Below are 14,430 nucleotides of genomic sequence, written 5' to 3'. Positions count from 1 at the left end.
GCCTGGCTAGGATAGCCTGGTGCCACCTGGCGTAGTAAAACGTGCAGTAGAGCCACCACGCAGATTCCTGTAATGCGCTTGAGGTCATAGATCGCGATCAAATTGGATTAGAGTCCTTATCAGTTCTGTCCCACCGTATGTGGATTTCACTCGTGTACGCAAGTTAGAACCCTTCCTCATCTTCAGTCTTAAAGGCTTTGAGCGGCCCTCAGCATACGCTCAAACTGAAATCTGGATACGGAGGATCTTGAAGACCTTGAGCAGTATCTGGTCCTCTGGCAGTCTGAGTGGCCTGTCTGGTTACGCTTCTAGGCAAATGGACGTCCAGGATGTGGATGGGGCCATCAATGTCCTTCAGGGACGTCAAATGGAAAAGGCCCGCCTTGGTTCAACCCAAAGGATGGGTTGTAGGACGACTCACAGGGTCGTGCGATGTCGTGCATGCCAGACAGTCGGTATTTTCTTCTACGCCAATATGGCCTGGGCTTGCTGCTGGTATGATGTTGGTCGGTGACAGGTGCACACTGTGACGGCTGAAGCACCGCCGTATATACAGGAAGTACTACGTCTAAGAATATGCTTGGTCCAGTCTTACGAGGAAAGGATACGCGTCTCCGGCCAAGGCCCCCTCGGTTTCCCCGGTTCTTTAACGGAGAGCTTGCGATTCCCTGCCACCGACCCTGCCTGCTCCTGCGCCCTTAAGGAATCATATCCGCTCCTTGTATAAGGGGCACACCCCGTCGCCGAACAGTCTGGCAACCTCCAGATGCTGTTCAACAACCCTATGGTGAGCCCGACGCAGCCTAGTCAAAGATTCGGCTGACGAAGGTCCCCTCGTCGGGGGCAGGCACATCGACGAGCGTGCCATGAATGCAAGGTGATAAATTCAGACAAGGTTGTGTCTTCAGACGGATATAAGCAACCAGGAAACACTTCACGTTGAACAGGGTCTTCCCACTTTCTGGTGAGCTCCAAGTGCCGATCGCGGCAGCTAATTGGCGTCTCCCCCTTGTCCTGGAAAACCTCTTCCACAGCTTGCGCAGCGCCAGAAATGGCCAGAAATGTGCACGGACGCGTTTCAGATCCTCTCGCCCTTTTGGGAATCCCTTTCCCTGTTGCGGTTTGCCTGTATCCTCAGAGCAGCCCCGTAGTTGAACGAGCCTGGCAACTTGACAGTCGCGTAGTCGTACACGTCAAGGAGCTTGCATGTAGCTGGCTCGAGTCGGCCAGTCAAGGGGTCTCGGATAATGTCCATTCTGACCTTGTGCCGATGGTTCCACAACCCGCGTCGTCCGAATCCACAGCATCAAATGCATCTCGACGCCGTACAATCGTTTGACGTCCTCGTCGTTTGACGTCCTCGATGACAACCTTGGACTGGTTTACTGGGCATCAAGCCTTGCGCAACGATAACACCCGTGTTAATGTAGACAGTAACTAGTTCGGACGCTTCGGTGGGCGTCATTCGGAACGCCGTGTCGACGGCCTGCTGCGTGGTAATTTTGCCATCGGTGGCAATCTCCAGGAGAGCCAAAGGCGAGACGGTATTGGCGAGACAGAAGTCAATAAACCATCGGCGCCCATGATATCAAAAATAGCATAATGATATTGCTGGAGCCCAATCTTCTCCTTGATGCCATACCTGAAGTGCAGGTGCCCCACTGGCACGAGGCCGATAAGGTTCTCGCGATCTAGCGGGGTACCTTGGAACAGGTAGGCGGCGTAGATGGACAAGGGAGTGCTCCAGGGTGATACGCCTGGGGGGAGGAGGGGACGCGTGATAAGAACCGGAATGCTCACTCGGATGGCGGATGCTGAGCGCGGGGGTGGGGCAAGGGAACGGGGAGGGGGTAATTCTTCCTGGTCCTCGAGGGAAGCAAGTTGAAGGCCGTGGGGCTCTCCAGAAGGAACAACAGGAACCCCTGGTACAGGCCCGACCCGCGAGATTCCGGAAACAACTGGGAATTCGGTGCTTGCAGTCTGCTAAGTGGATGCGGCATCAGCTTTATCCTCCTTGGCAGAGAGGAATGGTTGACTCACCTCCTGCGGGGGCAAGCTGGTTGGGGATCGAACCGCCTTTGCACGTCTCTGCCAAGCGTTAGGGGCGGCCTTGAGGAGAACAGGGGCTGTGGTGGGGCTGGGGGATGCAGTACTCACGGTGCTCGCCGCCGAATCCTTGAGCTTCTTGGTAGCGACGGCCTTGGCCGCTCGTGAAGGACGGGTAGGCGGCCCCTTGAGGTTACGGCCTGCTGTTGGTGGCGGGACGACCTCCTCGATAGCTTCCAGGAGTGGAGCGACAGAAGGGAAAGGACGAGCGCTGGACTGAGGAGCGCCGGTCTGGTCCATCAGCCGCCGGTGGCAAACAACAGTCAGCCGCCCCCCCCCCCTCCCCATTCCAGCCAGAAGAAGGGCAGTTACTCACGGAGGTGTGGTTGCGGGCCTTCTGGCCACGGGAGCTGCAGCGTGTGCGCTAGACGCTGTGTCAGACCGGTTCAAGGCGGACAAGATGGCTGGGTGAAGAGGGCTACTCACATTCGAGCGCAAGGAGGGAAGCGGTGCGGAGGCGCTGGTATCTCCACCCAGCATGCTCCTGGAGCGAGTTTGGGCGGGCATGGTCCCGCGGTAGTGGTTGGGGGCGGGTGGGGGGGGGGGGGGGGGGGGGGGGTGAAGTATGTGCGCAAGACGTCGGAAGAAGATTTGGGGAGGGGGATGGATGAATGAAGCTGGGGAAATGGGAACGGGATGAGTGTGGTGAGCGGAAGGAAGGTACCTCCAGACCCCAAACGGCCTGGCACTTGCAAAAGGTGGGCGCGTCGGAAAGAGCCACTACATAGTCCCAGATCTCTATGTCGCTCTCTCAGCCATATGCCGCAAAACATACACCCGTTAATAGTTCAACAATATGGGGATGGACGCGGCGCCCAACCTGCATGCACATCCTGCACTGCATCACAGTTATGGGGTAGTCATTGTGGTCGCTTATTGCTATTCCTCCAAGCACCAGACTCCCGAGTCGGACGGTCGAATGCACAGACCCTCAAAAGTGCTAAAAATATTGGAATAAGAAGCGCATAGGATGCGAGAGCGTGTGGCAAAACGTACTTGCTCGCAAGCGTAGCCGCGTGAGTTGAGAGCACCAAAAGAAGAAAACACACTCTAGTCATCACGGATACGCTGAAATTAGACAAGCGTTGTTGGCACGCTATCCCGAGAAATAAACCAAATTCATACATCCGTGGATCCGTGAATGAGTTTTTCGTCTGGTGACAATCACACACCCTACATAGTTTACTTCTTATCCACTCTAAGCCAGAACTGTCCAGCATGTCCAATCTGCTCTCACCCGCGGGCATCCCCCAAACAGTAGCTCATGTCCGCTCGCGGAGCAATACAAGCAACTTCCCAGTGGCCCAGTCACCAGTCTTCTTGCCATCCGTTCTACATGTCAGAAGAACCTTACATATTTCTGCAGGTGAGGAACAGATACATACTTTAATGAGGTCTGTACTCACTATTGCCTCAACGTTGCCAGAGGGAGCGAGTCTTTTAGAGTGGAGCGGTCGGGAGGTACTCCTTCATGTGTTTGAAAATGAGAATTGCCATGCGAACCGTGTCGGCGCGGTTGGCGCCGTCGCGACGCGTCTTACGCTTGCGCTTCTTCTCGTATTGCAGCTCCATCTGAACGGCCTGCCCGTACGTGAATGACAGGAGCAGCTTATTGGTCGGGGCATGGAATACCTGGATGGCGCTTGTATCCGGGTCGAGGCGGCCAGACACCGGGTCGGGGGCAATGGTCATACGTACAGTCGATCCGACCAGCTTAATCTTGTGGTTCTTCTTCACGAAGGCTCCACTTCCGTGAGGAAATCTCAGTCGGAACTGCACTGGCACTTTCAATCCATGGAGCGCCTCAAAATCGTCTCTCATCATCTGCGAGTGGACAACAGTGACGATGCCGTCGACGTCGTTCGGGTCCGAGTAGCCAGCCGTTAACTGGAAAATGTTAGCTTTGGAACCACAATGCCGGTACAGCACAACTCACCACATAGCTTGTTCCGCCCGTCCATCCCGGCAGTTTCGTCTTGGCCCACGTCGCTCGGTGTTTGACTTTGTTGGCAATCTTGCCAACAATCTTGCCCGCGGCGGCGCCTGTCACTGGGTTGAACAAGCTGCCGCATCGCGCCAGCGGAGAACCACGATTGAAGGTGTTGGCGGTAAACGGAGCCAAGAGCAGGTCTCTCTTGGAGGCTTCTTGGACGATGAGAGGTGAACAGTAGTGGCCGAGCGCTGTGAACACGACAAACTCGCACCTGACGACAACGCTCCACGCAATGCGGGCCAGGTCCGCTTTGCCTTTGAACTCGGGGAAATCGGCGATCTTCGTCACGATTTTGTCGAGTTCCTCGAAGCTGTACATCTGTACGTGAGAGAAGAACCAGTCGATGTTGTCGAACTCGGGCAGGTCCATGCCCTCCTTGTACAGCGCCATGCCCTCTTTGGCACGCCAAACAGGGCAGGTGTGCCGCTGGATTCTCTTGCCGACTCCCCTCTGCTTTCGGACCCTTTTGGTTACTTCTGTTGCTGATCGGGCAAACACCTTGCTCCAGGATACACCGCCGTACTTCCCCGGGTAACCTGAGGCTAAGAAACGAGCCAGGATGGCACCTTCGAGACAGTAAAGCCCCACGACATCGGACTCGGGCCCGTTGCCAACCCGCGGCACTGAATCGAGGGCTTTCTGGGTGATAATCCGCCCGTGAAGGGCTTTTTCACGTAGAGCTGGCAAACCCACCAAGGTGCCCAGAAGCCAATCGACCCAACCGTGCGGTCCTCCAAACGCTTTGGCCACGGCGAAGAAGTACTTGTGATGGATTTTCTTCTCCTTGATACCCTCAAGGTAGTGGACGATTGACAACTCGAACATGCCAACGAGGTTGGGGCGACTGAGAGGAGTTCCAAGCAACGCCCACGCGGCGTACCTAGACCTCTCTGTGGCAAAATCAGACGTGGGCGGGTCTGCAACCGGGCGCGGGATAAACACCCGCAGTGTCGCGCGAAGCCTCGGCAGTGGGTAAGAGTCACAAGGTATTGATGGCTGTGGGAGAGAGCGCAGCTCGTCCAGCGAGAGTATGCCAATGCCGTGGGGGGGGTGAGTGCCGAGATCCACGGGTACAGGTGGTTGGGGCCCATCCAAAACGATATCGATATGCTTGGGCTTGGGGAAGGCGGTAGTGGGCGACCAAGGCTTCAGAGTCAGCAATTGCGTTCCCAAGATCCTGACGCTACACGGGGACTCGATCAAAAAGGACTCACGATTTCGGGCATCAACGGAAGGTCAGCTGTGCGTGTGCGGGCCGCGCGAGTAGCCGTCGCAGTGGAGATAGTTCTCCAGTTCGACATGGAAGTCGGGGGTGTCATGTCACTTTGGGCAGTTGTCCCCGAGGTGGGGAGGCGGCGTGTGGCCCCAGACGTGCTGGGAGTGACAGTCCTCCAGTGGGACCGAACAGTCCGACTGGGGTTTCTGCGCACCGCGACCGCCTAGTCGTTATTGTCAGCTCCATTTTTACGGCAGTCGGAAGGCAAAAAGGATTAGAAGTAGACTCACCTCCGCCGTGACTGCAGTGTCGGGGCTGTGGACATCGTGGGCTCGAGTCGCCCCGGTAGCACTTGGCGTCGAGGAACGGTAACGCGACTACCAAGCCGTTAGCGGTGACCTTGAATAGCAGGAAAGGACAGCAGACAGGCCACATGGAGGAAGCCGTTCCCAACCTCCCAAAAGAGAGAGCGTGGAGGCCGCGGGAGTTGGATGGGGACGTGAGGGGGATAATCGCTTGTGGGGTGAGGGATGCAGTACTCACGCCCGATGCCTTGATCTTGTTGGCCGCGGCGACTTTAGCCGGGCGAGGAGGACGCCTGCCCTCGACGGTAGCACCCTCTGTGTTGACGAGGATGTTGTCGTCAATACGGCGGCTTCGGGTGGTGCCCTAAGTTAAGTCAGATAGGCACAAACGCAGACAGGATGGCAGGGTGGCGGGGTACTCACAGACAAGCTCGCCGATGGCAGGCCGGTGGGAAGCGCTGCAGAAAGGACACTATCGCCACCCAGCCTGCCGGAGCGTGTCGAGCTGGCATGGTGGAGGAATGCCGGTGGTAGTTGTGGTAATGTGATTAGGGATTCTGGGGTGGATAGAGGTAGCTTGAGGATTGGGATGATAAACTGCGGGAGGTAAACGGAAAGGAAGATGTGGATGTGTGTGTCCAAATCACAAACGGCCTGGCACTGCCAAAAGACAGGCGCGTCCAAGACGCACTAGTCTGAGATCTGTGTCGGTCGCTCCGCCATTAGTACAATCACCCGACCCAACGCCAGCCCTATTCCGCAAGATATACTCCCGCTAATGGTTTCACTTGGGGATTTGCGCAGCACCCAACCGGCATGCCTGCACTGCACTGGGATCACGGGTATGGGGTAGTTGTCAGTGCTGTGTACATTATCGCGCAATTATTGCCATTCCTCCAAGCACTGGACTCCCAAGTTGGACGGTCGAATGCAAACCAGACCCTCAAAAGTGCCAAAAATGTTGAAATAAGAAGCGCAGCGTGCGGGAGCGTGTGGCAGAACGCATTTGCTCGCAGACGTGGCCGCGTGAGTTGAGAGGACCAACAGAAGAACACACTCTCGGTGGTGCGGACGAGGACAATTGTGTGCAGTGACCGTAATAGTAATCAAGGATCCGGGTTGAGGCTGAAATGCCCATGCTTGTCGGTCGTGTGGCAGTCGCCATTCCAATAATGAGGCGAGCGAGCCAAGATGTACCCTTCTTGAGTTGACTTCCCTGACTACTGACAAGCGAGTTGTTGGGCCGTCTATCCCGAGAAATAAACCAAAGTCATTAACCAAGAACCCATCCGTGGATAAGTTTTTGGCATGCCAACTATGTAATAACACTCTACGTTGGAATTTGAATCCAAACCGCACCGAGGGACCCTGGCAGTTATCTTGAAGGTGCGTTGGATTAGCAATAGAGTGAAGTTATTCAAAACCGAGACGTATAGCTCACCACTACGCCTGGCAAGTTCCCTAGCAGTTCCCTAGAAGCTTACATCACTCTAGGAGCTCTATGTCTGAGATGCATGGTGTTCCACAACAGCATCATTGGGATAAGGGCGAGGTTCTGCTCAGTGACATCGCTGTGGCGGAGAGTGAGGTCGTTATCGTTGCGTTTTTTGAACAACTGATTGCTAAGACGCTCATTGACTCGGCGGATTGCAATGAGCACCAAAATCTCCCACCAGCACGGCTAGCCCTTGCCTTCGGGAATCAAGAAGAGATGAGCAAGCATCAGCAAGTAAAACCATAATACTGTACAGGGGTGTACGTTAAGTCTTTGACCACGCGCGGGTGCGCGATGGTCTTCCAGGGTGAGAGGAGGTTGAACCTGATCGACAGACTTCGCCCGGGTGAGTTGAGAGGACCAAGAGAAGAAGATACCGCCGGAATGACTGTTACTCGGATCCCCCAGAACGGGGCTATCGCTCGGCTGCAGAGATAGTCATTGCGGGTTACGGTTGGGGAGACGACACTGTCGCGCTCGAGGATGTTCTAGCGCTCGGCATTGAGTCACTCGGAGAAGGAGATGGGTCCTGTCCGCTGGAGGTCAGGAATGGGAAGTACTGGCTCCAGTTCTCCCATATTGAGAGTATCCCTATCCAGTTCGACAAGCAAGAGCCAAAGTGTGATCCCTCCTGGGATAGCAGCAGGAGACCAACAAGTCCGACACCCAACCTCAAGGCCGCCCCATCGACGGCAATCGTGATCATGCCATGGCTGTCGTCGGAGCTCGTGCATCTCCTTATGTTGACCCTCTCTAAGGTGATACACACACGTGCACAAGATTGCTCCGCCACAGGCGGGTATCCCATACTGTTAAAGAGAAAGAGTAGTCTCATGCCAAAAGCTCATCCACGGATGGGTTTCCGGTTAATGCTCCGCTTCTTATTTGCATGTTTGACGGGGGGGTTTTTTTGAGGGTGTAGCGTTGTGTGGGACGTCCAGCTGGGGATTCTGCTGTTTTGAGGGATGCCATACTCGAGCAATAATTGACAACACGAACGACAGCAGCATAGTCATGTTGCCTTGTTGCAGGCATGCAGGTTATGTGCCGCGCACAACCATGTGAACCATTAGCGGGGGTATCTAAGTATACATGTTTAGGCAAGTGCCCTGGCCTATGGTGACTGTACTAATGGAATCTGGGTAGGACGCGCCTGCTTTTTGTAATCCCAGCCTAGGTGGTGTGTGTAGGCGCTTGCCGTCAACATCTTCCTTCCGCTCACCACACTCAGTGTCCGTCGGGTCACGTCCCATCCATCCACACCCCCTCAACAATCCCAATCTCACTACTCCTGGCTCTCCTCACCGAAAGCCATCCCATCCAGATGCCTCCAGTCACTCGCTACCAAGCGGGTGGCGGTGGCGACACCCACGCCCCCCTCATCTCCGGCGGTCTCGTGTACAGTGTGGTGCCCCTGGCCGGCACCTCTGTTGTGAGTATCCCACCACCCTGCCATCTTGTCTGCGTTTAACGTAGCTGACACATCCATCTAGGGCTCAGGCGATGGGCGCAGCCGTCGTGATGGACAGAGCCGCTGTGATGGACAGTCAACAAACACATTACCCGTGAGTAAACACTGTTCATCCTGCCGGGGTGACTGCTCTTTGCCATCAAGGACTAATAAGCCAGACGAGTAGCAGTCCTTTTCCCTCGCTGTCACCACTCATCGACGCGCTCAACGAGCCAAACACGTCGACGTCCGAAGTCACCCATGCTGCGTCTCCAACCCTTGCTCCTCGTGCCGCCAAGATCGTCGCTCGGGATGCCATTGCAAAGACGTCCATGACCAGGAAGGTGAGTACTACCTCTACATTCAGCGCCTCCGCGGGAAGGCCGGATCTGCCACCTCTGAGGCCTCGCATGGCCAGAGTTTGGGGTGTGGCGACAATGAAGCTGACGTTGCAGATGAAGTCCCCCCCCCCCCCCCCCCTGCCCGCGTCCGGCCGGCGATGGGTAGTACCTCCCCCAGCACTTGGTGGTTACTTCGGTTCCGCACGCAGCCGGGCACCCAGGAAACCAACGGGATACTCCGGTCTCCCTCTCAAAGGTGGCGCCCACCGGCTCGTAGAGCATGAGAGCCCCGAGTACTGGTCCAAGCACGGCTCCGCCCACTACCTCTACGGGCAGAGTCTGCCTGAGCTCCTCCACCTTCCGCGCTTCTTTCTGCATGCCATTGCCATGACATATGAGGAGCTTGACAACGTTACCGAGGGCATCAGCCAGTCTTCTCTTTTTCAGATCCAACCGAGGGTGGTCCTGATAGAGATGTTTCTGCTCACCCGAATCGAGTGGCTGTTCGCAACGGCCTTGGGCTTCTACGGAACCCCTTTGATCTACTCTGAAGTCTCCCGACTTGGACTTGTACTGGCCCCGGAAAACAAGTCGTCGTTCAACAGAGGCTCGCCGATGGCCCACGCAGGCAACGTGCTTGACTCCGCTACGGCTAAAGTAGTAGGCAGACTCGGAGGACTTGCAACCGCCGCAGCGAAGCGCAAGCAGTGGGCGCTCGACCTTGGGGTGGATGACCCCAGCTCAGTCACCTGGAAACAGTGGATGACATGGGCTAAAATTCACCAGCCTAAGACATACGACGATGAGATGGCCAAGATGATCAAGATGGGCCGAGTGGGAGGTGCCGCAAAGGAAAGGATCAAAAGCCAGAAGCGCGCTATCGACCTTGGCCTGGACGATGGCCACCTCGTGTCATGGAAAGAATGGCTAGAGTGGTCGAAGGTGAACCAGCCTCAGAAGTACATGGACACCGTTGCCAAGGTGAGTGTTGAACTGCTTAGCCCGACTACGGCGGCTGACATTCAGGCGGCCCTCAACTCTTCGCGCACAAAGTGGGCGCGGGACAAGCTCCCGGGAGGGGGAGGACATGGCCACACTGTAAGTTATAGGCGCCAGTATCCACCTATTTCTAAAGCTAACAGCGAAGTTAAAGGTCGTCTCCACCAGCACCCAGGACACAGAGGGAATGCTCGAGGTCATCATGTCCCAGTTCATGTGTCACCAGTTCCTCACCATGTACAACCGAGTCCTTCCATTCCGATTCCGGCTTCGACTGCCTTACGGGACGGCTTCTTCAATCTGGGCACGACACGGCATAGACGTCTTGGGCCGAGTGGTCCGAGTCAAAATTACTCGCGATCCCTTCACAGGCAGATTGGAACCGGCGACAAGCTGGATCGAACTCCATGACGTCCAGACTGGGAAACATTTGACCTCCTTCAACTACACCACTGCCCTCGAGGCCCAGGCCAAGCACGATAACATTCCCAAGCCACGTACAGGGGAGATGACTCGAGCAGAGACGGTATTCATGGCCATCCTGGTGTTCCAACACCTCGAGGCGCATGTCTTGGCAGCACCCCAGACAGTGGAGGAGGTATATCAGGACATCGCGGACGAGGAGGCCGCAGAGGAGGGTTAGATCCCGCTCGACTTAGCACGTTGGTGGTGTTCCGCTGCGGCGACTATCAGTGGCCCCGTTACTCCTGTAGATGCAATAATGCTTGAGAGAACGTGTAAGGTAGACTGGAGATGATACATTCGCTAGAGAACTAGCCGTTGACCGGCCGCTGCCGCGGCCGCAGAAAAGGGGAAAGGGCGTGTAGGGCAGGAAGCAAAATTGAAAATCAGAAATAAAGCAATATGTAGATCGAGGTTTGTGGCAATAAACAAATGTGTGTCCCTTTTAGAAGGCCTACCCAGTCTTGAAGGCATTGGTACACCAAGGTCTGGAACATCTGTGTCAGTGACCTCAGTGCCCAATGACACTGCCCATGCAGTACCGAATGTCACAACCATGACCACGACCACGAACACCGTCACTGACTTTCGTCCCAAATCCCATTCCGCTGCCGATTGGGATTTGCATCCGCACAGTCGCCACTCTGCCACCCACAGCTGCCGCGCCGGTGTTTTCGATAACCCCGGGGCAACAGCGGTATGCCTTCCTTTATGCCTCATCACTTCTCAGCCTGTGGCCTGTGGCCTGTGGCCTGTGGTCTGTGGGGTTGCTGAGAGTAACCTAATGGAGAAGAGAATGCCGAGCGAGGGAAGCAAGGGCGCAGACTGTTAAAACACTCGGTAAATGGCCTGTTTGGTGCACCAACCTCCAGCCGCCCCGCCAGTTCCACTGCACAGCTCAAGTCCTTCTGCGCGGCCTTCCACGCAACAATGACCTTAATGTTCTACTACAAAGCCCCTGCCAGTACATCTCGCGAAGGGCGTGGGGAAGGGAATGATGTGCGCTAAGAGAAAGTAGAGTGCTTGATACAATCGGCATTGTGTTTGGTATGTACAGTACAAGAAAGCTTGACCAGTACTTTCTGGCTAGCGTGCGGGGGGGAATGGTGTGTGCGTTAAGATAAAGTCTTGGGATGCTTGATACAATCAGCATTGTGTTTGGTATGTACAAAAACAAATCGGCCAGTACATTCTGGCTAGCGTGTGGGAGGGAATAGTGTGGGTTCAAAGAACAGAATTCTTGATGCAAGGAGCATTGTGGGGAGGAATGAAGAGATGGCGGAGTGGACACGAACTTGAGGGAGGGAGCGTATCTGTATCCGAGCGGCAGCGTAGTCTGGGCAGCCAGCGCGACTTTTCACACATTTGCAGAGCGGGGGGTCATCGTCTGGGGTCTTGTCAATTGCCTTGACGTCGAGCTGAAGTCTCAATCAGTAAGATAACTCGTCAATCAAACACGCACTGGTGTGTAAACAATCCAGGAGGGTGCCATGAAGGTTGACGAAGCTGATGAGGACCTTGAGCATGACCTGCGACGTTATCACCAATGCTGTGTCGAGACACGCACCATTCCCCCGCCACCTATTTTCTCCCAGGAGAGATTGCGGTACTGATCGTCATGGATACGCCTCGCGAGGTTAAGAGGGAAGGCCTGTAGGAGAAAGTAGACAAGGGCGAGGTCCTTCTCCGTGTCATCGCTGTAGCGGAGAATGATGTCGTTATCGTTGCGTGCTTTGAAATGTCAGTGTTGAAACTCAATGGTCAGGAATTACCTTTCCACAGAGCCTTGAGATCCGCAAAGCTCCTCCCAATGGCGACGAGAACGGACATGCGCAATGAGTACTTCCGAGTCCAGTCGCCTACATGACTGTACCGCTTCTGTTGCAGCCAGCGGGCGACAATGTTCAGGGCTGACAGGTGGTCGCCCAGAGGGTGAAGAAGTGGCTGACGACTTGCCACCTTCCTTTGAAGTATCATCGTAAAGGGGCTCATCGACTTGAAGAACGGCAATAAGTAGCAAGATCTCCCACGAGTACCGTTTGCCCTCGCCTTCGGCAATCAAGAAGAGACGCGCCAGCTGGCATCAGTAGGTGAAACGATAATAGTAGAGGCTTACACACGGCTCCAGGCCCAGTTTTGCTGCAGCCTGTGCTTCGGGTGTAGGGAGGAAGCGAACGGGGTCCACAAACTTGAGGGCACAAAGGTTCGTGAGTGCGCATCCCACTTGGGAATTGGTTGGGGCAGCTGGATGTTAGCGCCACATGATATGAACTACAGGAAGCTTACTGATGTACTCGATGTCACTGAAACCACCACCGGCCTTGACAACTAGTTCGTGGGTGATCAAGGTAAACAGCGGATGGGTGAGGTCTACGCGGGTGATGGGCACCTGTGCCTGGTACTCGTCGCGGTCCAGGAGATCTTCCGCCGTGTATGCGTGAAAGACGATGCCTGGACAAGAATGAACATGAGAGTGAAAGAAACCTGGCTCGGTTCGTCCAACACGGCCGCCCCGTTGCTTGATCTGCGCTTGATCACACTTGTATGTTTGGGCCCGGTATGAATCTGTGCTGGGCGAGTACAAGGGGCGCTTGAAAAAGCCACAGTCGATGACATGTGACAGGTTCGGGAATGTCAATGATGTTTCCGCCAGGTTGGTGGCAAGAATGACCTTGATCACCGGCCAACGCTGACCACCGACATCGACGTAACGCTTCTCGTCCAGAGCCTTGGTCGCCTGGGACTGGGCGTCGCGGTAGAGCTCGATGACTTCGAGGAACTGACCGATCTGGTTGTCCGGGTGGTCGCTGTCATGGTCCCAAATGAAGGTCTTCAAGTTGTCGTGGATCTGCTTGATCTCACCAACACCGGGACAGAATGCAAGAATGCCTCCAATGTGCGGATCATGGTGAAGGAGCAACTGCGAAATGACGTCCACAATCCAGTCATCGTAATATTCAATGGGCTGTTCGGTGAAGACGTGGGTGAGCTCCTGTGGACGACCCCCCAAGTTGATATCTGCTGTGGGCAGTCTACACCTGTCCTGCAGAAAGTCCTTGAGGGCCTTGCTGTCTCCGGTTGCAGACATAACAATCAACTTCATGTCGGGTCGCTGCCTCAACAGCTGTGTGATGTCGTTAGTGTTGTCGCGAGCCAGCCGCGAGCCAGCCTACGTAGAAGTTTCTAGAGGTGGACCTACCAGGGGTACAAGAGCCAAGAGAATGTCGATGTTGACCGAGCGTTCGTGGACCTCGTCTAGGATAATGACTTTGAGGTCACTCATAAACTTGGGGTCCCCTAAGCGCTGGATGAGGAGACCATCGGTGACGACGACAAGGCGAGTGCTTTTCTTCGGCATCTACACCCTGCCACGGCGCATCAGGCGCATCAGGCCTGTCAAGACCTCTCCCAGATTGACGTCCAACTCAGCGGCAAGCCGCTGTGCTGCGCCATCGGCAGCAATGCGACGCGGCTGGGTCAGGTATACCTTTCCAGGAGTTGCCGAGTGGAATAGATCCCACACTACCGCTTGTGGAAATCTGCAAGTTAGCTTCGCGTCGCACCCGCTCGCAGAGTGCGTGCTACTCCCAGCACATACTGTGTTGTTTTTCCGGAGCCGGTAGGGGAGGTAACGATTATCGCCTGGTGGGTGTGGAGCTGCAGGTTAGAGTGTTGTTGTACGCCTGCACTTACGGCATCCAACAGTTGCTGGAGTGATGCCTCGGCAGACGCAGGGAGGTGAAGCCTTTACTGGAGAATGTCGCACTGGTTGGCGGACCAGGTGACGTGCTGGCCGGTTGCAAGGGCGTCGGTTGCCAAAGCGTTGTGGGTGGGGTGGGTCTGGAGGTGTCAATTGCTTGTAATAATGGGCAACACACAATATACGCCAGCAACTGGCGGGCTGTGAGGGCATGGTCGTGTTGCTGGATCTGTGCTGTCAGACACTGATTGGAAAGGGCCATATGGTCATATATTGTCACGCATACGACATGTTAGAGGCAGAGGGAGGGACGGTTGAGATGCTTGATTGGATGAAATGTAAAGAAGGGTCGAGGAGAGGTGA

General features: G+C 55.4%; 4 protein-coding genes across 4 annotated transcripts; 1 reads left to right on the top strand and 3 right to left on the bottom strand.

Moving 5' to 3' along the window:
• Positions 1 to 219: 219 nt before the first annotated feature.
• Positions 220 to 2,613, bottom strand: EHS24_002034 (uncharacterized protein; the record flags this gene model as incomplete). Its single annotated transcript, XM_028617784.1, has 6 exons — positions 220 to 275; positions 1,572 to 1,983; positions 2,041 to 2,088; positions 2,158 to 2,337; positions 2,423 to 2,470; positions 2,533 to 2,613. The coding sequence occupies 6 exons, from the start codon at positions 2,611 to 2,613 to the stop codon at positions 220 to 222; spliced, it is 825 nt and encodes a 274-aa protein (XP_028474247.1).
• Positions 2,614 to 3,546: 933 nt separating this feature from the next.
• EHS24_002033 (uncharacterized protein) lies at positions 3,547 to 6,132 on the bottom strand (the record flags this gene model as incomplete). Its single annotated transcript, XM_028617783.1, has 6 exons — positions 3,547 to 3,993; positions 4,043 to 5,245; positions 5,314 to 5,538; positions 5,606 to 5,692; positions 5,859 to 5,970; positions 6,044 to 6,132. The coding sequence occupies 6 exons, from the start codon at positions 6,130 to 6,132 to the stop codon at positions 3,547 to 3,549; spliced, it is 2,163 nt and encodes a 720-aa protein (XP_028474246.1).
• A 1,277-nt stretch (positions 6,133 to 7,409) lies between these two features.
• On the top strand, positions 7,410 to 10,548 carry EHS24_002032 (uncharacterized protein; the record flags this gene model as incomplete). Its single annotated transcript, XM_028617782.1, has 7 exons — positions 7,410 to 7,461; positions 7,524 to 7,873; positions 8,306 to 8,547; positions 8,609 to 8,680; positions 8,753 to 9,887; positions 9,933 to 10,004; positions 10,054 to 10,548. 7 exons carry the CDS (start codon positions 7,410 to 7,412, stop codon positions 10,546 to 10,548), a joined length of 2,418 nt encoding a protein of 805 aa, XP_028474245.1.
• A 1,015-nt stretch (positions 10,549 to 11,563) lies between these two features.
• Positions 11,564 to 13,725, bottom strand: DHR2_1 (putative ATP-dependent RNA helicase dhr2; the record flags this gene model as incomplete). The annotated part of the gene is made up of 7 exons (XM_028617781.1): positions 11,564 to 11,785; positions 11,935 to 12,064; positions 12,140 to 12,444; positions 12,484 to 12,590; positions 12,654 to 12,818; positions 12,906 to 13,491; positions 13,567 to 13,725. 7 exons carry the CDS (start codon positions 13,723 to 13,725, stop codon positions 11,564 to 11,566), a joined length of 1,674 nt encoding a protein of 557 aa, XP_028474244.1.
• Between the last annotated feature and the right edge of the window lie 705 nt (positions 13,726 to 14,430).

The sequence above is a fragment of the Apiotrichum porosum genome (genome assembly GCF_003942205.1).
Source record: "Apiotrichum porosum strain DSM 27194 chromosome Unknown scaffold_11, whole genome shotgun sequence".
In the NCBI taxonomy this organism is placed as follows: Eukaryota; Fungi; Basidiomycota; class Tremellomycetes; order Trichosporonales; family Trichosporonaceae; genus Apiotrichum; species Apiotrichum porosum.
Note: the sequence above shows the minus strand (reverse complement) of the source record. Positions and strands in the feature narration are given on the sequence as shown.